This window comes from Silurus aristotelis (genome assembly GCF_946808225.1).
Source record: "Silurus aristotelis genome assembly, chromosome: 29".
Lineage (NCBI taxonomy): Eukaryota > Metazoa > Chordata > Actinopteri > Siluriformes > Siluridae > Silurus > Silurus aristotelis.
Window position 1 is genome coordinate 2,835,011 of NC_139602.1, and position 27,453 is coordinate 2,862,463.

General features: G+C 39.1%; 1 protein-coding gene and 2 long non-coding RNA genes across 3 annotated transcripts in view; all 3 read right to left on the reverse strand.

The window, feature by feature from the left end:
* The window catches only part of LOC310722481 (uncharacterized protein), a 211,760-nt gene that overhangs the window by 125,395 nt on the left and 58,912 nt on the right, over positions 1-27,453 (reverse strand). The window contains exons 8-12 of the mRNA XM_083534929.1: positions 20,523-20,828; positions 15,511-15,810; positions 15,282-15,395; positions 11,717-11,776; positions 9,201-9,503 (exon numbers count right to left, since the gene is read on the reverse strand). Coding sequence (XP_083391055.1) covers positions 9,201-9,503; positions 11,717-11,776; positions 15,282-15,395; positions 15,511-15,810; positions 20,523-20,828 — 1,083 coding nt within the window. The remainder of the gene's footprint in view (positions 1-9,200; positions 9,504-11,716; positions 11,777-15,281; positions 15,396-15,510; positions 15,811-20,522; positions 20,829-27,453) is intronic.
* LOC310722828 lies at positions 2,137-3,270 on the reverse strand. Its single transcript, XR_014532512.1, has 2 exons — positions 3,087-3,270; positions 2,137-2,816 (listed from the first exon to the last, which is right to left on the reverse strand). It is a non-coding gene; the product is annotated as an uncharacterized lncRNA (long non-coding RNA).
* LOC310722628 lies at positions 4,568-5,800 on the reverse strand. The gene is made up of 2 exons (XR_014532418.1): positions 5,518-5,800; positions 4,568-5,247 (listed from the first exon to the last, which is right to left on the reverse strand). It is a non-coding gene; the product is annotated as an uncharacterized lncRNA (long non-coding RNA).

Sequence of the window (27,453 nt, forward strand, 5' to 3'; positions counted from 1 at the left end):
CCGTGCCATGACCTTAAGGAGCTCCACATACAGCACAGGCTGTGAGGAGTCCGCAGGCTCGCTAGCATCCATTATCTCATCCTCCTCGGAGAGAGAGACATGCAATGCTGCGCCGCCCTCACCGGGAGAAGAAGCAGGCGTGAGGCATGCTTCCCCGGATTTTCCGAAATTTCTCCCACCTCGGAGGAAGAAATACTCAGCACTGCGTCACATGCACCGGAGAAGGAACCGCCAAACGAGCGCAATCCCCGGGGAATGGGAGCTCGGCTTGCTCCGCAGCCGGGAGCACATAGCCACACAGCTAAAATGCCAACAACTGATACTCTCAAGAGCCGACTAAGCACGCTCCTAAGCTAAGCAAACCACACATTGGCTGCGTGTCACCCCCTAAAATGAATCGGGGCAAGTAGGAAACACGCAGACAGAATTCTGCCTGCATTTAAGCTCATGACTGCACAGATAACACACACAAAGCGCGTACCTGAACAAGCAGAAGCTAATGTCGCTACCACCGCACAGCCATCTTGTAGCTTCCTGGTTTACGTGACGTCGCTTGTCTATGACGTCACGGCTTGCCTATGACGTCACGGCTTGCCTATGACGTCACGGCTTGCCTATGACGTCACGGCTTGCCTATTGGCTAGATTTCACACGTGTTTCAGAGCGTGGACAACGCAGGGGCGTTCCCATAGCGTTTCAACGCAGCTCGAGTTCCTGAAGGGGAACTGTAGAGGTGGGTACAGAAAATCGGTGGAGCAACTATTGAAGAAATTCAGTTAGTGATCCCCTCTGCTGGTCTGACAGGGTATTTTTTTTTCTGTGTTGGATTAAAAGTGAACAGCTGCCTAGGGTGCAAAATGACTGGGAGATTGTTTTTTTTTTTTGACGGAAGTGCGCCCTCTTGTGACCACCGTGCGCTTCATATAAAAAAACTTTATATACGAGTATTACCTTTTGTATTGAATTACTAAAATAAATAAACTTTTTAATTATAATCGAATTAACTGAGATGCACCTGTATGTCCATATCCAGCTAGAAAAATGACATTTTGCCCGGCATTATAATGTACAGTAGGCAAAAATGTTTATCATTACAAAGAATGGGTGTGTTACATTAAATAAATTACTGAACAAATTACTAAAAGTCCTGAGTGATTTAGTCTGTGTGTCTAAGTGAGTAATTTATAATAACATTATAATCTTAAACTTACTAACGTTTAAAAGCATTTTTTTTATAAAAAGATTTAATTTATTCGATTCAATAATGAGAAAAACATTATTAAAACAAATTATTATTTTACAGTGTAGCCTAGCTTGAAGAAATTCAGTTAGTGCTGCCCTCTGCTGGTCTGACAGGGGATTTTTTTTTATATGGTGGATTGAAAGTGAACAGTTGCCTAGAGTGCAAAATGACTGGGAGCACTGCACGAGAGACCTCTTGTGACCATCGTGCGCTACTACACCCATATATGTGAGGCAAAATTATTTCTGGCAGTTAACCTAATAATAGTACTAATCGATCAAAATATCAAAATAAAATATTAGTTCATAATGAACTAATATTTAAATATTTGAATATTAAACTGGTTAAATATTGTCACTAATTGTGACTAATTAAACACTTTTCTGCATCATGATGTGAATATAATACATCACCATAACACATTAATTATGCATGGAACACTCAGATACTGTACATATTAGCCTGGTATTTATGCAACCGTAAAAGTACTATTTCTAAAAAAAAAAAAAAAAAAAAAAAAAAAGAAATCTGAGGCACTAAGGATAAGTGTGAATATTCCAGTGCCTGTAGCAGCTGCACAGAGGAGCTTTACAAAGCTGTAAAGCAATGGTTCTAATAATTGACAATCTTTTCTTTCGGTGTTTCAGTTTTTGGTTTTGGCCGTGGTTTCCTCATTTTTGGTTTTTGGAATTTTCATTTCGGTGCATCCCTAAAATATTATTGTTGGTGTGGCCCTCTGACATAATTCAGGTTTCTCTTGTGGCCCCTTGTAAAAATTAATTGCCCACCCCTGCATTATACATATATAGGAATATATAATACACATACTTGTACATAGACACACATGCATGTAAGATATCGAACAATCACACTTAAAAAATGCCGACAAAAAGTTGAACATTAACATTTATATTTTAGGCATTTGGCAAATTCTCTTATCCAGAGTGTTTAACAGAAGTGCTGTAAAGTCTCTCAAAAACACATCCTCATGCTAGTTTACTAGAACAGGGATTAAAGGTACCATCAGTCTAAACACTGAAAGCAACAAAACAAGAACATGTATAACAGTCTTCTTACACAAAACACCATGATGCTTCTGGAATATTAATTTCTTACCCTGATATTAAATTGTTACAAATAAGATATAAAATGAGACTAATATAATATATAAGACATACAAATGAAACTGTACATCAGCAAGTTATTAATGATGAACAGACAAAGTGAATGCAGAACAATAAACTCAGCTAATATAAGTAACAGTAACACAATGATCTGGAAACTCTGTCTCTCAAACCCAATCAAATCCATGCATGTGTGTTAATGTGATTTTTAACAGCAATATAAAACAAATCATTATAGTAAATCCTGTACTTGGTCATGGTGTGTATTTAATACATATTTTCAGCATTATTCTATAATATGTGAAAACGTGTCTATATTTACTGTAGATTAGTTTGTTATAATGGTGCCATATTCAGTTCTTTATCTCCAGTGTTGATCTGGACCCGTGCTGCTCCGGCTGTGTGTTAATGTGTTATTCAATACAGAAAGTGTTAAGATCAGATACAGTCTGTGGAAAAACAGAACAAAATGATGATTAATATAACACACAATCAGTGACTGTAACTGTTAGTGTTGATGACACAAATCTCTAAATCTGAATCGTTTCTTTACACCATGTGTTTTTCTGATAAAAGCAGCAGAAGATCATTTCCTATAAATCACTGTTTAATGAAAGCATGTGTGCTTCATGTGTGTTACCTGCAGTGTATCACAAACACAACAGAAGATCTAAAAATAGAAACAAATCTGTTAGAACTGTTATTGTACGTGTGCTAACCTGATCCTCCTGCTTTCCCTCACAGTCCTGATGTCCTCCAGGAACCATGTTCTCTCCACATCTTCCTCCTAAAGAGAAAAGATCTCAGAAATCACACCTCTAGTGGTTTGTAAGTGGTTTCTCCAGTAAGATGTGGAGGCCTGCAGTGCAGTTTAAACTCACATACAATAACAGAGTGAAACAATACAAAATAGGGTGCAAAATGACTGGGAGATTGTTTTTTTTTTTTGACGGAAGTGCGCCCTCTTGTGACCACCGTGCGCTTCATATAAAAAAACTTTATATACGAGTATTACCTTTTGTATTGAATTACTAAAATAAATAAACTTTTTAATTATAATCGAATTAACTGAGATGCACCTGTATGTCCATATCCAGCTAGAAAAATGACATTTTGCCCGGCATTATAATGTACAGTAGGCAAAAATGTTTATCATTACAAAGAATGGGTGTGTTACATTAAATAAATTACTGAACAAATTACTAAAAGTCCTGAGTGATTTAGTCTGTGTGTCTAAGTGAGTAATTTATAATAACATTATAATCTTAAACTTACTAACGTTTAAAAGCATTTTTTTTATAAAAAGATTTAATTTATTCGATTCAATAATGAGAAAAACATTATTAAAACAAATTATTATTTTACAGTGTAGCCTAGCTTGAAGAAATTCAGTTAGTGCTGCCCTCTGCTGGTCTGACAGGGGATTTTTTTTTATATGGTGGATTGAAAGTGAACAGTTGCCTAGAGTGCAAAATGACTGGGAGCACTGCACGAGAGACCTCTTGTGACCATCGTGCGCTACTACACCCATATATGTGAGGCAAAATTATTTCTGGCAGTTAACCTAATAATAGTACTAATCGATCAAAATATCAAAATAAAATATTAGTTCATAATGAACTAATATTTAAATATTTGAATATTAAACTGGTTAAATATTGTCACTAATTGTGACTAATTAAACACTTTTCTGCATCATGATGTGAATATAATACATCACCATAACACATTAATTATGCATGGAACACTCAGATACTGTACATATTAGCCTGGTATTTATGCAACCGTAAAAGTACTATTTCTAAAAAAAAAAAAAAAAAAAAAAAAAAAGAAATCTGAGGCACTAAGGATAAGTGTGAATATTCCAGTGCCTGTAGCAGCTGCACAGAGGAGCTTTACAAAGCTGTAAAGCAATGGTTCTAATAATTGACAATCTTTTCTTTCGGTGTTTCAGTTTTTGGTTTTGGCCGTGGTTTCCTCATTTTTGGTTTTTGGAATTTTCATTTCGGTGCATCCCTAAAATATTATTGTTGGTGTGGCCCTCTGACATAATTCAGGTTTCTCTTGTGGCCCCTTGTAAAAATTAATTGCCCACCCCTGCATTATACATATATAGGAATATATAATACACATACTTGTACATAGACACACATGCATGTAAGATATCGAACAATCACACTTAAAAAATGCCGACAAAAAGTTGAACATTAACATTTATATTTTAGGCATTTGGCAAATTCTCTTATCCAGAGTGTTTAACAGAAGTGCTGTAAAGTCTCTCAAAAACACATCCTCATGCTAGTTTACTAGAACAGGGATTAAAGGTACCATCAGTCTAAACACTGAAAGCAACAAAACAAGAACATGTATAACAGTCTTCTTACACAAAACACCATGATGCTTCTGGAATATTAATTTCTTACCCTGATATTAAATTGTTACAAATAAGATATAAAATGAGACTAATATAATATATAAGACATACAAATGAAACTGTACATCAGCAAGTTATTAATGATGAACAGACAAAGTGAATGCAGAACAATAAACTCAGCTAATATAAGTAACAGTAACACAATGATCTGGAAACTCTGTCTCTCAAACCCAATCAAATCCATGCATGTGTGTTAATGTGATTTTTAACAGCAATATAAAACAAATCATTATAGTAAATCCTGTACTTGGTCATGGTGTGTATTTAATACATATTTTCAGCATTATTCTATAATATGTGAAAACGTGTCTATATTTACTGTAGATTAGTTTGTTATAATGGTGCCATATTCAGTTCTTTATCTCCAGTGTTGATCTGGACCCGTGCTGCTCCGGCTGTGTGTTAATGTGTTATTCAATACAGAAAGTGTTAAGATCAGATACAGTCTGTGGAAAAACAGAACAAAATGATGATTAATATAACACACAATCAGTGACTGTAACTGTTAGTGTTGATGACACAAATCTCTAAATCTGAATCGTTTCTTTACACCATGTGTTTTTCTGATAAAAGCAGCAGAAGATCATTTCCTATAAATCACTGTTTAATGAAAGCATGTGTGCTTCATGTGTGTTACCTGCAGTGTATCACAAACACAACAGAAGATCTAAAAATAGAAACAAATCTGTTAGAACTGTTATTGTACGTGTGCTAACCTGATCCTCCTGCTTTCCCTCACAGTCCTGATGTCCTCCAGGAACCATGTTCTCTCCACATCTTCCTCCTAAAGAGAAAAGATCTCAGAAATCACACCTCTAGTGGTTTGTAAGTGGTTTCTCCAGTAAGATGTGGAGGCCTGCAGTGCAGTTTAAACTCACATACAATAACAGAGTGAAACAATACAAAACTAATATCCCTGTTCAAAGATCTTTACTGGTTATAAGTGAAAGTAAACATTTGTTTATTTGTCTCAGAATCTTTGTGAACAAACAGAGAAAAAGACAGACTTAAAGACTGACTGCCTTCTAGTGATCTGAACCCAACGAGAAAATTTTAACAAAATGTATCAGCAAAATAATTTAGTTTTCTTTCATTATAAACTGTGTAGTTAAACACATCCAGAATGTGAGTCAGTCATAAAATAATGTGTATAATATTGTGGTTTTTTTACTTGAAATGAAAATGTACAGTTATATCAGATAGTGGGCGTCTGAGTGTTTGCTTTATGTTTTAACTTGTGTTGTTGAGGATGATGCAGGTGGTGAGGTTGTTGTTTTACTCTGAGGATGTTTTGATGGAGGTGCTGTGTCTGTTTTCTTCTTCTTTCTTTGTATTGAAGATTTTCTTCTTCCTATAGAAAATAATGATAAAACTTACTAATGATTGTTTCTATCACTGTTAGTAATAAGACACATAACACTGGAGTAAAACATGCTCACAGTCATTAATGACAAAAATGTACCTTTAACAGACAGTCTCAGATCTCTGCTATCAGCCTGTGCAGAACATCTGTAGAGTCCCTGGTCCTCTTCAGTCAGGTCTGATATGAGTAGAGAGAGGTTTCCTGGAGAGTTTTTACTGACCAGTTTCACAGGTCAGTTTACTGACCTGTGAACCCAGTCACATTTTCTACCACTGTCTTCTTCACCAGCTCACAGCCTGTAAACAGAACATTTACAGGTAATAATAGATATACTGCAATTATTAATATTCCCTGTTTGTAAATCACAACATTTTTTGCTGCAAACCAGAAGAGATTTTTAAATGATCTGACAATCAGCTGTTTAAATTCTCTACATGAATCCAATATCAGGACTCTGATACCCAACACTGAACTTATACTGGGTTCTTTATATTTAAATAACTGCTAAATCTACAATAATCTTTAACATCAGTTTGTACAGTTATTAATAATAATAATCCCATATAAGATACTTCACCTTACATAAAAACAATTTATTCGTTATTATGATAACTGTTTTTGGCATGTGCTTGATCATATACAGTGGGTACAAAAAGTATTCAGACCCCCTTAAATTTTCACTCTTTGTTATATTGCACCCATTTGCTAAAATCTTTTCCTCATTAATGTATACATAGCACCCCATATTGACAGAAAAACACAGAATTGTTGGCATTTTTGCAGATTTATTAAAAAAGAAATACTGAAATATCACATGGTCCTATGTATTCAGACCCTTTGCTGTGACACTCATATATTTAACTCAGTTTTATTCATTTCTTCTGATCATCCTTGAGATGGTTCTACACCTTCATTCGAGTCCAGCTGTGTTTGATTAAACGGACTGGACTTGATTAGGAAAGCCACACACCTGTCTATATAAGACCTTACAGATCACAATGCATTTCATAGCTAATGAGAATCATGAAGTCAAAGGAACTGCCTGAAGAGCTCAAAAACAGAATTGTGGCAAGGCACAGATCAGGCCAAGGTTACAAAAAAATTTCTGCTGCACTTAAGTTTCCTAAATGCACAGTGGCCTCCATAATCCTTAAATGGAAGATGTTTGGGACGACAAGAACCCTTCCTAGAGCTGGCCGTCCGGCCAAACTGAGCTATCGGGGGAGAAGAGCCTTGGTGAAAGAGGTAAAGAAGAACCCAAAGATCACTGTGGCTGAGCTCCAGAGATGCAGTCAGGAGATGGGAGAAAGTTGTAGAAAGTCGGGAGAAAGTTGCAGAAAGTCAACCATTACTGCAGCCCTCCACCAGTCAGGGCTTTATGGCAGAGTGGCCCGACGGAAACTTCTCCTCAGTGCAAGACACATGAAAGCCCGCATGGAGTTTGCTAAAAAACACCTGAAGAACTTCAAGATGGTGAAAAATAAGATTCTCTGGTCTGATGAGAGATCTTTTTGGCCTTTATTCGAAGCGGTATGTGTGGAGAAAACCAGGCACTGTTTATCACCTGTCCAATACAGTCCCAACAGTGAAGCATGGTGGTGGCAGCATCATGCTGTGGGGGTGTTTTTCAGCTGCAGGGACAGGACGACTGGTTGCAATGGAGGGAAAGATGAATGCGGCCAAGTACAGGGATATCCTGGACACAAACCTTTTCCAGAGTGCTCTGGACCTCAGACTTGGCTGAAGGTTTACCTTCCAACAAGACAATGACCCTAAGCACACAGCTAAAATAACGAAGGAGTGGCTTCACAACAACTCCGTGACTGTTCTTAAATGGCCCAGCCAGAGCCCTGACTTAAACCCAATCGAGCATCTCTGGAGAGACCTAAAAATGGCTGTCCACTAACGTTTACCATCCAACCTGACAGAACTGGAAAGGATCTGCAAGAAGGAATGGCAGAGGATCCCCAAATCCAGGTGTGAAAAACTTAATCTTTCCCAAAAAAGACTCATGGCTGTATTAGATCAAAAGGGTGCTTCTTTATTAATGTTTATGGATGTTTATGTCTGTTATAATGAACGGATTATACAGGTGTCATGGAGCTCTATAAACACTACAGTGATACCAAAATAAATCATAGATTAGACTGAGAAATCTGTCACATCCAATCTGATAGCAGTCCACAGTTTCAGGTAAGTCTGATTTTCATAATTAGTATTTATTGTCATTTATAACTTGTTTGTCAGGGAGCTCCCTGCTTCTTCTCCAGTGTGTGCCCCGCCCGCACGTAGCTCCTTGCCCAATTACTGATTCCACACACCTGACTCTCTTTACACTCGCACATATAAACCCCTCACTTACACTTGCCCTCCGTCCGTTATTGTTTATCCATGTTTACGCTGTGTGGATACGTCTCTCCGTTCCTGCCCAGCGCCACGCTTCCCCAAGCGCATCAGTAGACTTATATATACACGGACTGCCTCTCGGTGGTTCGGTACCTCGTGGGCCGCGCTCCCGAAGCGTACCACCGGATTACGCACCTGCACCACGAGTATATGTGTTGACTCTGCCCAGTAACTCAAATAAACATTGTTTGCGTGTGCTTCGGCTTCCGCCTCGCGTTCCTCGCATTACATTGTATTGATGTGTCACAATAAAAAAAAAAAACTTTCTTACGGCTTCTCCCATCAGGGGTCGCCACAGCGGATCTTCCGCATGCTTTTACGCTGGATGCCCTTTCTAACGCAACCCTCCCTATTTATCCGGGCTTGGGACCGGCACTAAGAGTGGCTGGGGTTGGTTCCCTGACCGGGGATCGAACCCGGACCGCAGCGGTAAGAGCACCGCATCATAACCACTAGACCACCAATGGACCTATTGATGTGTCACAATATGAGTCCTAAATTAAATTCCCCTTTTAGTTATGGTCAATGAAGTAAATATTTTATTACATTTGTAACTATAATTCATTTGAAGGATTATCAGTCTGCTTTCACAATAAATATCAACTTTTATTGTGTATTTAAATGTTTTAACTTTAACATAAAGCCAAGTGTCTCTGTGTTCCTTCTCAGTGCTGCACCTGTAGATTCCCTCATCTTCTTCTCTCAGGTCAGATATGAGTAGTGACAGATTAGCAGGAGAAATATTATTAAACAGCTGATATCTGCCACGGTAGTGTTTATCATTTAACACTTTAGACAGACGTCCTCTTCTGAAGGTCTCCCAGGTGAATTTCTGAGGTTTGGAGAGCAGGTCAGAGCAGGAGCAGGGTAACAGCACTGAACCACCTTTGTGTTGTGTGATTTCTATGTGATTTTTAACAGAAAGAGCACAGCCTACAGAAACAAACACACAAAACATCACAATCTACTGAATACAAAAAGCAATTCAATATTATAAAATGTTTTTTAAAAACAACATACAAAAAATTAGAAGAATGAAAGAAAAAATTTTTTGCACATTTAAATCTCAGATCTTTTTTGTCAGCCCAGTTCCTACAGTAACTACTGTGTGTGTTACACTTTCCTGTGCTCATGTGTGTATTTTTTCTTTTAAATTCCAGAGTGAAATGTACACATAGGCAGATCTGGTTAGACACCATGTTACAACTCCATGTGAAAATAAAGAGCACTAAGAGAAAGTAAAACTACACAATGTGCAGATTTCTTTCACCCGTTTCCAGTTAGTTTTCTACAGTTACTTAAACACATTTCTCATCACTATGATCACTTTTTCAAAACTCTTCACAGTTTTCTTTCCCAGTGTGCAGCTCAGTACAGCAGTTAATCTCACATCCATAATGTACTATAACTATCAACCGTTCACCTCCAAACCAACGTATTTACTCACTTCCAAAAACCTAACCTTCTGTTTCTACTCCTTGCTTGCACATTTTTTTCTTTACTAGTGCCCCCTACTGTTAGATCGCTAGAACAACATGTTTTCTTGAGCATTAATCACAGCAGATAATTCAGATTTTATGGATTTGCACCAAAATTACTTTAAATCAGATTTTATACATTAAACCCATCATGAATTTTGAATAACTAACCATCAAAATAAACTACATACAATAAAAAAAAACATCCAGGTGGTATTATTTTCCTCAAATGTGAATAAATGTGAATACAGTATTAAAACATTCAATAATTTCCAGTGGAAATAAACTGACTGTATCTAAGGCATGACGTAGGAAGGGAAGATGATGGTCAGTGACAGAGCGGCAGCAGAAAGAGGTGTGAAATTCACACTCATCTATTTACAGCTAAGAACAGAAAAATAAGTAATGACTCTAGTTACAGGAAAAATATTTTTCTATTAGATTTTTATGTGAATTATTAAAGATAAATGTTACAAGACAGATATTGTGAAGGATATAATAATTCAGCAAATGTGTAAAAACATACACTATATGTATTATAGGGATGTAAAATAATCTCACTGTAGAATCCTCCTTATTCACTGATCTACCAACTACCTGGAGATGATGTATGTGTGTGTGGTGCAGCTGTGGCTGCAGTGAAATGAGATTTGTTGAAATGTGTGCAATGGAGTAATGCTTAAGTAATAGCATTCCGCTCTGTTATATTTAATTTCAGAATGATATTGATGGTTCCAATAGCCGTGGTGTCATAATGATGGTATTAAGAGGTGGATTGACTGAACTAGGACTCTAATAGAGGCCTAGGTGTAAAATTCACTGCTGACCACTGTTACACTGTAACAACTCTTTGTTTTTGAACTTGTACTAATTGGATTTGCAAACAGTATGTAAACATGTGAATCACAAGCTGTAGATACACAAATTGTGTCAAATGTATTTAAAGTGATACACAGTTCAGTCCACACAGACTGCTGGTATGAGTTTTGAAAATGTGAACACAGTGTTGATAAATGCATCTAACTATCTGTAATAGACTATAAATAAGGTATAACAAAGGAAGTGAAGATGTTTGTCAGTGACAGAGAGGCAGAAAAAAGAGGTGTGAAATTTATACGCATCTATTTACATCTAAGACCAGAATAAAAAACTGACGTACTAGTTACAGGAAATTTTCTTTAATATTTAATACGATTAAATAAGACAGAGATTGTGATATAATTCAGTAAAGGTGTAAAAACATACACTGTACGTATCATAAGGATGTAAAATAATCTCACTGTAGAATCCTCCTCATTCATTATTCCAACTCTTTTCATCAGAACATTTTACAATGAAGTTAATCAGGAAGAAACAATCCACATGATCAAAACTGAACAGGTCTCAAAAAGGACTTTATAACACAAGGCATCATGAGTAGATTTACCTTGTGTATAAAGATTACTGCTGTTCTTTGGGCAATTTAACTAGACATACACGGTTATTAATATTATACCACTGTAGTAAGCGAAGTTGTTGTTAATCAAAACTTTAAATGAGAAACATTTGACAGTGTTTGGGTGGTTATTCAGGAACAGGGCTGAACTACGCATAACTGTAAACCCAATCTGTACAAAAAGTACATTAACTAACTAACTGTAATCGAAAATAGAAAATAACTTCACTCACCTGCAGCCACCTGAAACACAACAGACAAAAAATACAAGCACTTCATCATTACTGCTTCTTCTGCACACATACCAGTCCCTCACAAAACACACTCTGTCACCCTTCCTCAGTGTCTCTTATCTATATGTTTAGATTTCCTGGAAACCTCAACCATTGTGTAATTTCTTACATAGACCATGTGACAATCTTGGACAAAATTAATTTGATCAAGAGTGGTACGTATAATTCATTATAAAATGTTACATTTATTATGAAAGTAAAATTGCAGTTAAGAACATTATTTAGTAGAGTTTAAAGAGGAAATTAAGAGAATTTTCAATAAACTTTTATAAAAGATCTATGGCTAAGAAGAGACACCTTGTGGCAGAAAGCAGTACTACAGCTGTTCCACAGATAATTGCTCATAAGAGATCTAAATCTACATCAAGGTTTCTTTAAATAGAAAAAAAGACATTTATTGTAATATATATATATATATATATATATATATATATATATATATATATAAATATATATATATATATATATATATATATATATATATATATATATATATATATATATATATGTGTGTGTGTGTGTGTGTGTGGGTGTGCAGGACTGTAAAAGTATTTACCTTTACAATCTCAGCTTGGTAGGAACAGCTCAGCTTTGGAGTTGCACTGCAAAGCTGTTTTGTGTCAATGTCTATTGTTAAAAATTCTTTACAAATAACATTCAGCTGAATTAAATTAAACAATTTCTAAGTAAAGTTTAAGTTTTATTTCTCCTATGAGAACTAAAAAAAAAAACAACAACAAAGAAACAACTAACCTGGACAAATCAGGGAAACTTGTAGAGATGTGTACAGAAATGAATGGAACAACTATGAAATAAATTCATACTGAATGGTGCCCTCTGCTGGTTTGAAAGTAAATTTCTTTGTCTCTTGTGATGGATTTAAATTGAGGAGTTGCCAAGGGAGTTGCGCCCTCATGTGACGATCATGCGCTCCTACCCATGTATTAAGCAGATTTGTCAGTCAATATAATATTAACACTGATTATTCATCAAACTGATTAAAATGTTGTCAGAATAAAAAAAAAAAACTGACCAACAAAAGATCATTAGATTTAACAATGCTTCTGGAACATTCATATCTTACCCTGATTTTAGAGTGTTACAAATAAGATATAATCAAAAAAAATCTAAAATATAATTTATAAGATTACATCATACATTAGAACGTTTTTAATGATGAACAGTCAATGTAAATGCAGAACAATACACTTAGCTAACATAAGTAACAGTAACACAATGATCTGGAAACTCTGTCTATTGAACCCATTCAAATCACATCCATGCATGTGTGTAAATGTGATTTTTAACAGCAATATAAAAAATCACTAGAAAGCCAATATAGTAAATCCTGTACTTGGTCATGTTGTGTATTTAATACATGTTTTTAGCATTATTCTATAATATGTGAGAATGTATCTATGTATCTATATTTGTCGTGGATTAGTTTGTTATAATGGTGCCATATTTATTTCTTTATCTCCAGTGTTAATCTGGACCCCTGCTGCTCCGGCTGTGTGTTAATGTGTTATTCAATACAGAAAGTGACAAGATCAGGTACAGTCTGTGGAAAAACAGAACGAATAACTATTCACATAACACACAACCAGTGACTGTGACTGTAAGTATTGACGGCACAAATCTCTAAATCTGAATCTTTTTTTTTTGTTGTTCTGATAGAAGCAGCAGAAGATATTTTTAGGGCTGCAACAACAAATCGATAATGAAATTCTTGATCGATTTGTTGGACTGCTCAAATTACAGATTAGTGTGAAGGTAAGAGAACACAGTAAATCACAGCATCAGTAAACAATTACATTTTAGTCACTGTTGTGGTTTTTAGCGAATGCTTATGCATTTGTACACCAATGCATATTTTTTTCCCTGTTTATTACTCAAGACTGTTAGCTTGCTGCGTTTTTCTTCATCTTTGCTTTGCTTGCATACTCAAATACTCAACCCAGCATTAGTACATTTGTTCAAGGAGAAATCCCTTGTGCAGTTCTCAACAAGCAGCGACTACAAGCTTTAAAATGTCAAAATTAAAGATAGTTGATCTCAATATGTGGCTTTTGCTTTTTTTTTAAGTACACCTTTATACATTAATATTCTGAATTAGTTTTTATATAGTTATATTAATCAAAACATCTCATTTAAAAAACTTTTTTAAAAACATTAATCGGAAAAACTATCGGCCAGTCAATCGATTATCAAAATAATTGTTACTAATATTTTCTTATCACTCACTGTTCAATGAACGCATGTGTGGTTCATGTGTGTGTATCACAAACACAACAAAAGCTCTAAAGGCAAAAATATATCTGATAGAACTGTTAATGTACATGTACGAACCTGATCCTCCTGCTTTCCCTCACAGTCCTGATGTCCTTCAACATTCACGTTCTCTCCACGTCTTCCTCCTAAATAGAAAAGATCTCAGAAATTACACCTCAATAATAACACCGAGTAAAACAAAACTAAATTTATATACATATTTAAATTTTTTTTGCAGTGGTTATAAGTAAAAGGAACATAATTCTTGCAAACGAACAGAAATACAGACAGACTTAATTCAATTCAATTCAATTTCAATTAATTTTTATTTGTATAGCGCTTTTAACAATGAACATTGTCTCAAAGCAGCTTTACACAGATAATGTGGTGATTAAAAGTGAATATGTTCTTTATGAGTAAGTTTGTCCCTGATTAGCAAGCCGGTGGCGACTGTTACAAGGAAAAACTCTCCGAGACGGCATAAGGAAGAAACCTTGTGAGGAACCAGACTCAAGAGGGAAACCATCCTCATCTGGGTTACTTACTGACTGACTGCCTTTCATTGATCTGATCTCAAAGAGAAGTTTTCAACAAAAGGTATCAGCAAAAACATTTAGCTGAATTAAATGATGTGGTTAAGTTCATTCTGAATTGTGATGTCCACATTGTAAGTTTAATAAATAAGGGTTTAATTTGTGTCCCCAACTGAGAAATGCCACTACACTGAGTGTCAACAGCAGCAAAACCAATGGAAGAAAGAAACTGTGTGATTAAGCACATCTACGTATAATGTGAGTAAATAGAATGATGTGTATAATATTGTTTTTTTCACTTGGGATTACAATGGAAAGTTATACCAGGCAGTGGGAGTCTGAGTGTTTGCTTTATAACTTTGTCTTGTTGAGAATGTATCTCATCAATATCTCATTATGTTTATAAAACCAAAATGGTTTTAGAAACCTATGAAAAACTATGCTGTGTGTGTGTGTGTGTGTGTGTGTGTGTGTGTGTGTGTGTGTGTGTGTGTGTGTGTGTGTGTGTGTGTGTGTGTGTGTTTGATTCTGCTCCCCACAAAATAAATGCCACTACACTGACAAAAGACACAGCAGAAAGAAAACCACATGAAAAACACATTTAATTTGTTTTTAAAAACACACTAAAAATGACAATTATGTCAGCTGGAGCAAGACTGTGTTTATGTTGAGTTTTATGTTGTTCTTTTCTGTATTTTTACCTTGTGTCATTGAGGATGATGCAGGTGGAGAAGTTGTTGGTTTACTCCGAGTTTGTTCTGATGAAGTTGTTGTGTCTGTTTTTATCCATTCTGTTGAAGTTTCTCTTCTTCCTACTGAAAAGAATGACAAAACATAAAAAAAAAATAATTACTGTTTTTATCACTGTTAGTAGTATGACATATGACACAGGAGTAAAACATGCTCACAGTCATTCATTTAGAAATGTACCGTTAACATATAGTCTAAAATCTCTGTGATCATCCTGTACAGAACATCTGTAAGTTCCCTGGTCCTCTTCAGTCAGGTCTGATATGAGTAGAGAGAGGTTTCCTGGAGGGTTTTTACTGACCAGTTTAATTCCGTTTCTGTGATGCCCAGTCTGTTTAGAGTAAATTTTTATATTATTAAACTCCCATGTTACAGTCTTTGGGTCGTCCTGTAGGTCAGTGCAGACGCAGGGCAGAACTACAGACTCTCCTATGAACCCAGTCACCTCCTCTACCCCTGTCTTCATCACCAGCTCACAGCCTGTAAACAGAACATTCACAGGTAATAATAGAAATACTGCAATTATTAATATTCCCTGTTTGTAAATCACAACATTTTCTGCTGCAAACCAGAAGAGATTTTTAAATAATGTAACAATCAGCTGTTTAAATTCTCTTTATAAATTAAAATATCAGGATTTTGATATGCAAAACTGAAACTAAACTCCGTTATTTTTATACATGCTCAATTGTTATTCAACTTTAATATCAATGTTCAACATTTAATTTAACTTTAAGATTTTCTTACATTTGGAAATGATAAGTAAGATACTTCACCTTGCATAAAAACACTAAAATTTGAATGCATGTAAGGAATGCTTTGAATGCAGAGCTCCATGACATCTACATAATCTTTCATCACAACTGATATGAAGCTAAATAAAGAAACAACAGAAAGACATCATTACCTAAAGTGTGTTATGTAGATTCTCTCTGTAAATTACAGTGAGTTTGGGATTATTGTTTCATGTCCCATTAACATATAATTCCGATGTATCAGATATTTACATAAACTTTAACTTATTAAATTCTTAATGTAAATCTTTATTTTTGTCAGTGACATCTGCTGAAGTCTTTATTAATGTATATGTAGTGTGATGATGGGAATCTAGCTCCCGCCTACCAGAAGAAGAATGCTCCGAACACAACTGCATGGTGCTGAACGGATAGCGCCAGTTCAGCACCTATTTTGTGGACTGCCGTGAAGCACATAAGAGGAGGGCGGGTGGAGAAATGAAACATGACTGGCAACTTGAAGCAGAAAACGGAAGAGTATTAAAGGTGACAGCAGAGCTGAGCTCCATTTTGATTGACTGCTGGTTGTCCCTTTCTTCTCTCCATTAGGCAACAGGGACAGCGACACGGCTATTTCCCTCCAAGCCTGATCTCTGAAACAACTCAACTGCAGTCCCTCAGAAGGTTTCTCTGACACGTCGGGACCTAAATCGCCCTTCGTCCATGCTCCTTGCCCATCTGTAGCAGCAATTGCACATGCTCATATATTTATGTAGATTAATAATAACTGTTTTTAATTTTGGCAGAAAGAAATTTATTTGGTTGCAGATATACTTTTAAGGTCATCTACAAGATTGACCTTTCCAGAAAACCTGGACATTGTGAAAGATCAGCTAAAACATTTCTAAACTGTTGTTATGCTTTAAAAAAAAATCTCATCCAATTTGCCATTATTTCAAATCCCCAGGAAACCCTTAATGCAAGAAAAAAAAATGCAAAAAAATGTATGCAGGTGGTGCAGCTCTGACTGCAGTGAAATGAGATCGTATTGTATTCTTGTATTGTGTTCACTGGGTTTCTTGCTGTAGTAATGGCATTCATTTTCACTGCGTGACATACGGTCTGTGATACAGTGCTCTGTTATTGTCAGGCTGCAGACGCGGAAGCCGATATAGTCCGATCATTGTCCTTTTATTTCAACAACCGTACAACACAAAAACACTCATAAGCCGTTGAAAACAACAAACAAAGACATCCGCTCGATACGCGTTGTCCGCTATGAGTTCGAATGTCCCAAGCAAAATCCATAAAGCCTTCGGCAATGAGTAATCCAAGTCGGAAGTGGAATTCGCATATACAGCCGGCGGTCGAGCAGCCACGCGATCGTCCAGCTTGAGAATATAACGACCGACAGCCTGTGACTCAAGAACGTGAGTTTATGTAGTCTGATCTTTCATGAGCCACAGCTGTCGGTAATCTTGGGAAGCAGCGTGACTGCTATCGAGGGGGGCGTGGCAGGGTGGATCTCTGACAGCTACAGACGGGGGCGTGGCAGGGTGAATCCCTGACAGCTACAGAGGGGGGCGTGGCAGGGTGAATCCCTGACAGTACCCCCCCCTCCAGGGGCGACACCTGACGCCCCAAAACCCACCTATGCCAGGCGGGCCAGGGCACTCCGAGGAAGGCCTCCTTAGACGCCTGGGAGCAACGGAGGCCTGGTGAGCATCCTCTGCGGAGAGCCGGCATGGGACAACACCTTGCAGGAGGATCCGGAACGGAGCCACGCCCTCGGTGCTGACGGGAGGCTGAGTAAAGCCCTGGCGGGGATTGGAGCCGGAGCGACCTCCATGGCGGGGAACCGGAACTGGACGCCAACCATGACAATGACCGGGGAGTGGAGGACATCCCGGGCGGAGACTAGGAACGTCGTACCACCCTCTGAAGGACCTGGAGGACCGACGTCGCCGTCAGAGGGACCTGGAGGACCGACGTCGCCGTCAGAGGATCCTGGGGGCGATCCGTCGTCCTGAAGAGGACCTGGGGGCGATCCGTCGCCTTCTGTGGAGCCCGGGGGCGATCCGTCGCCTTCTGTGGAGCCCGGGGGCGAGACGTCGCCTTCTGCGGAGCCCGGGGGCGAAACGTCGCCTTCTGCGGAGCCCGGGGGCGAAACGTCGCCTTCTGCGGAGCCCGGGGGCGAAACGTCGCCTTCTGCGGGCGCTGGGGGCGAGCCGTCGCCTTCTGCGGGCGCTGGGAGCGAGCCGTCGCCTTCTGCGGGCGCTGGGGGCGAGCCGTCGCCTTCTGTGGGCGCTGGGGGCGAGCCGTCGCCTTCTGCGGGCGAGCCGTCACCTTCTGCGGGCGCTGGGGGCGAGCCGTCGCCTTCTGCGGGCGCTGGAGACGAGCCGTCGCCTTCTGCGGGCGCTGGAGACGAGCCGTCGCCTTCTGCGGGCGCTGGAGACGAGCCGTCGTCCTGAAGAGGACCTGGGGGCGATCCGTCTCCTTCTGCGGAGCCCGGGGGCGATCCGTCGCCTTCTGCGGAGCCCGGGGGCGAAACGTCGCCTTCTGCGGAGCCCGGGGGCGAAACGTCGCCTTCTGCGGAGCCCGGGGGCGAGCCGTCGCCTTCTGCGGGCGCTGGGGGCGAGCCGTTGCCTTCTGCGGGCGCTGGGGGCGAGCCGTCGCCTTCTGCGGGCGCTGGGGGCGAGCCGTCGCCTTCTGCGGGCGAGCCGTCGCCTTCTGCGGGCGCTGGGGGCGAGCCGTCGCCTTCTGCGGGCGCTGGAGATGAGCCGTCGCCTTCTGCAGGCGCTGGAGACGAGCCGTCGCCTTCTGCGGGCGCTGGAGACGAGCCGACTGTGGGGTAAGCCGTCGCCGTCGGTGGAACCCGGGGGCAGCGGTTCAACTTCCCTTTCGCAGTCCTGGAGTCCGGGTGAGTGCACAGGGAAACCCCTGGGCGTAGGGGCGCTCCTTGGGACCCTTAGGAGCAGATCGGAGCCTACTGAGCAGCCTGGAAATGAGGTGAAGCCTGCCTGGAGATCCACGAGCGGAGAAGGGCTCGCCTGGAGGTCCACGACATCAGTGGAGCTCTCTTTGGGACACTGAAGCGGAGACGAGCTCGTGGGGTCGCTCGGAGGCGGAGACGAGCTCTCGGGAGGAGCCTGGAGCGGAGACGAGCTCTCGGGAGGAGCCTGGAGCGGAGTCGTGCCCTCTTGAGGAGCCAGGAGCTGGGCGGAGCGCTCTGGAGGGACCTGGAGCTGGGCGGAGCTCTCTGGAGGGACCTGGAGCTGGGCGGAGCTCTCTGGAGGGACCTGGAGCTGGGCGGAGCTCTGTGGAGGGACCTGGAGCTGGGCGGAGCTCTCTTGGAGGTCCTGGGGCGGAGCCGAGCTTTCCGTGGGCGAGATGTCGCCTTGGAAGGGGCTCTGGGATGGGGCGTCGTCTGGAGAGGGACTCGGAGGAGTCACTTCGCCTTCTGTGACCGGAGGTGTCGGCGCGGCGCTCTCGTGACGACTCTGTGGCGGGAAAGCATGCTCCTGGAGACTCTGTGGCGGCGCGGCGCTCTCGTGACGACTCTGTGGCGGGAAAGCATGCTCCTGGAGACTCTGTGGCGGCGCGGCGCTCTCGTGACGACTCTGTGGCGGGAAAGCATGCTCCTGGAGACTCTGTGGCGGCGCGGCGCTCTCGTGACGACTCTGTGGCGGGAAAGCATGCTCCTGGAGACTCTGTGGCGGCGCGGCGCTCTCGTGACGACTCTGTGGCGGGAAAGCATGCTCCTGGAGACTCTGTGGCGGCGCGGCGCTCTCGTGACGACTCTGTGGCGGGAAAGCATGCTCCTGGAGACTCTGTGGCGGCGCGGCGCTCTCGTGACGACTCTGTGGCGGGAAAGCATGCTCCTGGAGACTCTGTGGCGGCGCGGCGCTCTCGTGACGACTCTGTGGCGGGAAAGCATGCTCCTGGAGACTCTGTGGCGGCGCGGCGCTCTCGTGACGACTCTGTGGCGGGAAAGCATGCTCCTGGAGTCTCTGTGGCGGCGCGGCGCTCTCGTGGAGTCTCTGTGGCGGCGCGGCGCTCTCGTGAAGACTCTGTGGCGGCGCGGCGCTCTCGTGAAGACTCTGTGGCGGCGCGGCGCTCTCGTGAAGACTCTGTGGCGGCGCGGCGCTCTCGTGAAGACTCATACTGTATACTGTATTTCTCTATAATATCGATGGTTTCTATAGCCATTGCATGATAAAGATGGTATTAACAGGTGAATTGGCTCAGGTAGGACACCACTAAAGGCCTGCCATTTACTTAATGTAATTTATAACTTGCTACTGATGTATTACAATACAATTTGTAGATTAATTTCCCTTTAGTTATGGTAAATGGAGTAGACATTTGATTACAAATATATAATTCATTTCAAAGACTTATCAACTCTGCTTTCACAATGAATGTCAATGTATATTTATGTTTATTTAAATGTTTTACCTTTAACATAAAGCCAGATGAATCTGTGTTCTTTCTCAGTGCTGCACCTGTAGATTCCCTGATCCTCTTCTCTCAGGTCAGATATGAGCAGAGACAGATTAGCAGGAGAAATTTTATTAAACAGATTAAATCTGTCATTGTACTGTTTATTATTGAAAACTTCAGTCAGATGTCCCGTTCTGTCGCTCTCCCAGGTGAATCTCTGAGGTTTGGAGTGCAGGTCAGAGCAGGAGCAGGGTAACAGCATTGAACCACCTTTATGTCCTGTAATTTTTAACCAATTATTATCACCAGAGAGAGCACAGCCTACAGAAACAAATGTACAATCACTAATGACTGAATACTACATAAGGTATGAGTTTTTAACATATAGTTTAAGAAAATATTTAGGCTTCATTACATTTAATGCTAATCTCTTGCTTTCCAGCCCAGCTCCTAGCTACTGTGTGTGTCAAAATATTTTGAGATAACGTGTGTATTATTTTCTTTTAAATTCCACAGAAACACCTGTAATTAGACAGCTGTGGATAGACACTAAATCTGAAAATAATGTTCATTTGGAGAAAGTAATGCTACACAATGTCCAGACTTCTTTAAACCAATCAGCTTCCTTTTTTGATTATTGCTCAAACACAATTGTTAATATTATAATTACTTTTTTTGAATACCTTTCACACACTTTGTCAGTGTGCAGCTCTATAAGCTATAATGTACTATAACTATCAAACACCAAACCAACTCATTCTACCAGCAAAGACTCTCTCAACAACACACACACACACACACACACACACACACACACACACACACACACACACAAGCATAAATAGGAGCAATTTATCTTAATCACTTAATGATGACCTATGTCTAAAGCATGATGTAAGAAGTAAAGATGGTGGTCAGTGATAGAGAGGCAGCAGAAAGAGGTGTGAAATTCACACGCATTTATTTACAGCTGAGATCAGAATAAAGAATTGACTTAATATTTAAAGGAAAATAACTTTTCTATTAGACTTAACATGAGTTATTGAAGAAAGATTCAATAGGACAGAGATTGTGAGAAATGTAATTCAGTAAATGTGTAAAAACATACACTGTAAGTATTATAAAGATGTAAAATAATCTCACTGTAGAATCCTCATTAATAATTCCACCTCTCTTCATCAGTACATTTATACTGAAGTTAATGAGGAAGAAAAAATCCACATGATCAAAGCTGAACAGGTCTCAAAAATGACTTTATAACACAAGGCATGATGAGTAGATTTACCTTGTGTATAAAAATAACTGCTGTCTTCAGACAATTGAACTAGAAGTCACACTTATTATTATTATAACACTGTAGTAATAAAAGGTGTTGTTAATAAAAACTCTAAATGAGAAACATATGACAGTGTTTAGGTGGTTGTTCAGGAACAGGGCTGAACTACGGCCTACTGTAAACCCAATCTGTACAGAAAGCACATTAAATAAACACAAAGCAGCTGAACTAAGAACTGTATAATATTCTCTCTTCACTCACCAGCAGCCATTTGAAACACAACAGACAAAAGATACAAGCACATCATCATTACTGTTCTTCAGCACACACACACCATACCTCAGACTGAAACACACACACACACAGTGTCACTCTCTTTATATTGTATACTTTGGTGTTCAGGAAAACTCAACTGCCACATTTTGAAAATCTCTTGCATCACTTTTTCCACGATTCTATTTACATTTTATATGTATATTAAAATGTATTATGTAAATGTGTGCTAAAAGCATGCAGGATTATGGAAGCTGAAGTAAATTCAGGTAAGAGTGTTTATTAAATAAACAGGCAGATAATCCAAATCATTAAGCAAAAAAATTAATGAAAAACAGGTAAAAAAAGATAGAGTGATTAGAAAACATCAATACATGACACACATGATATCACGATTTTGCCCCCTGGCATAGGCAGGTTTTGGTTCAAAGAAGCAAATTTGTTCCTTGGCATGAGCAGGTTGTGGGTGAAGGCCTCATACATTTATGGCTGTTGATTTCTACATAAACAGCTTAAAGATTCATGAGGTTACTGAGCAACTCAAGAACTATGGATGAATGAATTGGACTGTAGGTAATAAAAAGATCCTCCTACAATGGTTCAGGACTGCAAATTGCATGAACATTTTTGCATTTAACTGCCTATCAGTACAGTACACCTCAAAAATGATGGAAGTTTTTAAATATCATAGCTGCTGCAAAGAGTGTAAGTGTATAAGCTAGAAAAGTTTATAACCACTATGAGACACTTCATTACTCAAGTTGGCATAAATTGCATGACTTTGGCCACGGTAGCATGGGAAAATAGCTACTTCCTGTTTCTCACAGCATTAGTAAATCCAGGTTGTGTAATACAGAGAAATAACTGCACACTAAGTAAGAACAATATCACATAAACCTCAACAAATTATTTCACACACATACAGTGGAAACAGGATTTTCACACAACAATCAGAAAAAAAGACCTTCTAACGTAATCCTCTTTAAAAAAGGAAATAAGGGTTTCTGAAGTTTGTGAATGGAGTGTAGAGCTGGAACAAATGAGAAAAAGAGGATTAAAATACAGACATGTGTACCTCTGTTACCCAGACCTGCCTCCAGTTTACTCATTCCCTACTCTGGTACAACCAGAGGGTACACATTTACATTTATGACATTTGTTAGACACCCTTAAAACCAGGCAGTTGAGGGTTAAGAACCCAGCAGTGGCAGATTAGTGGTGCTGGGATTTGAACTTGTGATCATCTGATCAAGGATCCAATGCCTTAATCATTGAGCTACCACATCCTCATAACCATCCACACCAGTGAATCCCCGGCAGCCAGACTTCACAATGCCCTCAGAAAGCTGGGATTTCAGGGTCATGTGGAACTTTTTAAGCATACAGACAAAGTGCAGGGTTAGAGGGACTCTTCAAGGACGCCCTGCTCAAGGTACAAGAGATTCCCCCAAACTGCTTGGAGTACCCTGACTTAACATAGGCTGTTCTTAAGTGGGTCAGTCACATTCTGGCACAGTACAGTCAGCATGTTTGTATTTGTCCAGAATTAAGACAATATGCTGCAATTGTAAGGAAGCGTTGCATGTAAATAGGCTGGAAAACTGAGATAACAATCAAGGCACTTTGCTAGATGAGATAGGTCCAGTGGATGAAGTCATGTTAGGAGGCTTTCACTCAGGGAGAAGTTGTACTCTGTGTTGAGCCACTTTTGGATTCCCCTGACTTCTCTTCTTTTATATTTTACTGATAGCCACCATGGACAGGGGGCTGGGAGCTGTATCCCAAGTGATGGAGGAAGAGGAGCACCCTATGTTGAACATTAGCTGTAAGTTTGTGTTGCAGAAACAGAGGTGGAAAGTAAAAAATTACATTTACTCGTGTTATTTGTGTACTTCTACTTTGCAAAGTAGTATGTTTTCTCATCATCCCTATTTAATTTTTGTGTATTCGGCATAAGAGCATGTTCTAGAAGCAGCATCATGAATAATAACTATTACATTCGTGCCAGCGGGTGTGGGCTTGTGGAGGAGCCCCGGTGCGTTTTATATCGAAATCATGAGAAAATTCATTTGTAATCATGAGAAAATAAAAAATAAAAAATATTAAAATGTATCGCATCTTAGAACTTTTTTTTAGAACTTTTTTTAGCAAAACATACTATACATTTTCAACATTATTCTATCAATTTTCCCTGTGGATTAGTTTGTTATAATGCTGGCGTATTCAGTTTGGTCTCCATCGAGGATCTGGACCCGTGCTGCTCCAGCTGTGTTCACATGGGATACAGTAGAGTAAGTGACATCAGGTACAGTCTGAGGAAAAACAGAACATGAAAATTATACATAATAAAATATAAATTCTGTGTCTTTTACTGTTGACTCTGTGATGACCCATAATGATAAAAATGCAGCTGAACTAAAGCCTGCATGTGCACTAACCTGATCCTTCTGCTTTACTTTACGATCTGGACGTTCTTCAGTAATCAAATTCTCTCCACTTCTTCTTCCTAAAAAGAAAACACTTAAAAATCACACCTATAGAATTTCACTATGTATTTATTACAGGTAAAGTTTGGAAGCTGCTGTTCTGCTTCAACTTACATAAGATTTAATTTTGAAGTGCAAACATCTGACTATATTACTGACTGACTTATTTATTACCGACTAAACTGCCCAGATCTTATTCTCATAAGGACTCACAAAAACCTCCACAATAACATTTTGTGTGTGTTTCGTACCTCTGTGTCTCCAACAAATAAATGCCACTACACCGTTTATCACCAACAGTAAAACAGCCACAATGCCAAAAACTGTAATAAAACACAATAAAATGTATTTCTTATAAATGTAATAATACTGATGTGTTTTTAATTAATTATGAAAAGTTTTGGCATCTAGAAGGAGGATGCTGTGTGGTTGGTCTTTATATGGGTCCAGTTTGCTTGTTGAGTATAATGCAGGTGGTGAGGTTGTTGTTTTACTCAGAGGATGTTGTGATGAAGTTGTTGTGTCTGTGTCCCTCAAATCTGTTGAAGTTTCTATTCTTTCTACAAAAAAGAATGACAAATCCTGTTTAAAAGAAAGACCAATTTTTCATTTATATCACAGCAGAAAGAAATTTATATCACAGCAGAAAGAAAACCACATGAATACACAAAACTGTGTAATACAAATATTTGAGTACATTATAAAAAAGAGGTCGTTTTTGTTTGTGACTAAAATGTGAAAATTAGGGCGACTGTGTTTGTGTTGAGTGTTTGTTCATTCTGTAATTTTTTACCTTGTGTTGATGCAGTTGGAGAAGTTGTTGTTTTACTCTCAGGCTGTACTGATGGAGGTGTTTTGTTTGTTTTTCTCGATTGTGTTGAAGTTTCTCTTCTTCCTACTGAACAGAATCACAAAACTTATTATATCTAATGATTTTTTTTTATCACTGTTAGTAATATGACACATGACACTGGAGTAAAACATGCTCACAGTCATTAATGACAAAAATGTACCTTTAACAGACAGACTCAGATCTTTGTGATCAGCCTGTGCAGAACATCTGTAGTCTCCCTGATCCTCTTCAGTCAGGTCTGATATGAGTAGAGAGAGGTTTCCTGGAGAGTTTTTACTGACCAGTTTCACTCTGTTACTGTGATGTCCAGTCTGTTTTGGGTAAATTTCCTGAAAGTTGTTTTTATTAAACTTCCATGTTACCCTCTTCGGGTCGTTCTGTAGGTCAGTGCAGACGCAGGGCAGAACTACAGACTCTCCTATGAACCCAGTCACCTTCTCTACCCCTGTCTTCTTCACCAGCTCACAGCCTGTAAACAGAACATTTACAGGTAATAATAGAAATACTGCAATTATTAATATTCCCTGTTTGTAAATCACAACATTTTCTGCTACAAACCAGAAGAGATTTTTAAATGATGTGACAATCAGCTGTTTAAATTCTCTACATGAATCCAATATCAGGACTCTGATACCCAACACTGAACTTATACTGGGTTCTTTATATTTAAATAACTGCTGAATCTACAATAATCTTTAATATTAGTTTGTACAGTTATTAATAATAATAATAATCCCATATAAGATACTTCACCTTTCATAAAAACAATATATTAGGTAATATAAAAAGTGTTTGTCATTCACATCATCATATAAATAAATATAAGACATTATTTAAGGAATATCTTCATAGGGCTACATGACATCTACATAAACCCTTCATAACAACTGACATGAAGCTAAATAAACATTTATAAAGACATGTACTTCCGAAAGTGTCAGCTGATGTACAGACTGTGTTTCTCAGTGTGAATGTTAAGTTATAACACCTCGTCTAGTGACAGATTTCTGTAGACATTAAAAGGTGTTATGACGTTTTCCAGGTCAACTTTCTTTAGATCATTATGTAAAGTGTGTTATGTAGATTTTCTCTGACTGTAAATTACAGTGAGTTTGGGGTTTAATGTTTTATGTCACATTAACATATAATTCTGATGTATCAGATATTTACATAAACTTTAACTTTTATAGATTTACATTCAAATTCACAAAACAATGTGACAGTGACATCGACTGAAGCCTTTATTAATGTTTATAAAGATGTTTATCTGTTATAATTAATCATAGATTAGACTGAGAAATCTGTCACATCCAATCTGATAGCAGTCCAGAGTTTCAGGTCAGTCTGATTTTTATAATCAGTATTTATTGTCATTTATAACTTGATATTAATGTGTCACAATATGACTCCTAAATTTAAATTCCCCTTTAGTTATGATAAATGGAGTAAATATTTTATTACATTTGTAACTATAATTCATTTGAAGGATCATCAAGTCTGCTTTCACAATAAATATCAACTTTTATTGTGTATTTAAATGTTTTACCTTTAACATAAAGCTTAAAGTCTCTGTGTTCCTGTAATCCTGTGCTGCACCTGTAGTCTCCCTGATCTTCTTCTCTCAGGTCAGATATGAGTAGTGACAGATTAGCAGGAGAAATGTTATTAAACAGCTGATATCTGCCACGGTAGTGTTCATCATTTAACACTTCAGTCAGAGGTCCTGTTCTGAAGGTCTCCCAGGTGAGTTTCTGAGGTTTGGAGTGCAGGTCAGAGCAGGAGCAGGGTAACAGCACTGAACCACCTTTGTGTTGTGTGACTGCTGTGTGACTTTTTTCACCAGAAAGAGCACAGCCTACAGAAACAAACACACAAAACATCACAATCTACTGAATACAATATGGAGTAAAATACTTTTAAAAAGACAACATACAAAAAAATGGAAGGAAAAAAGTAAAAGTTTCTGTACATTTAAATCTCAGATCTCGTTTGTCAGCATGACAGAACAACATGCCTTCTTGAGCATTAATCACAGCAGATAAAGAAGATTTTTTTTTG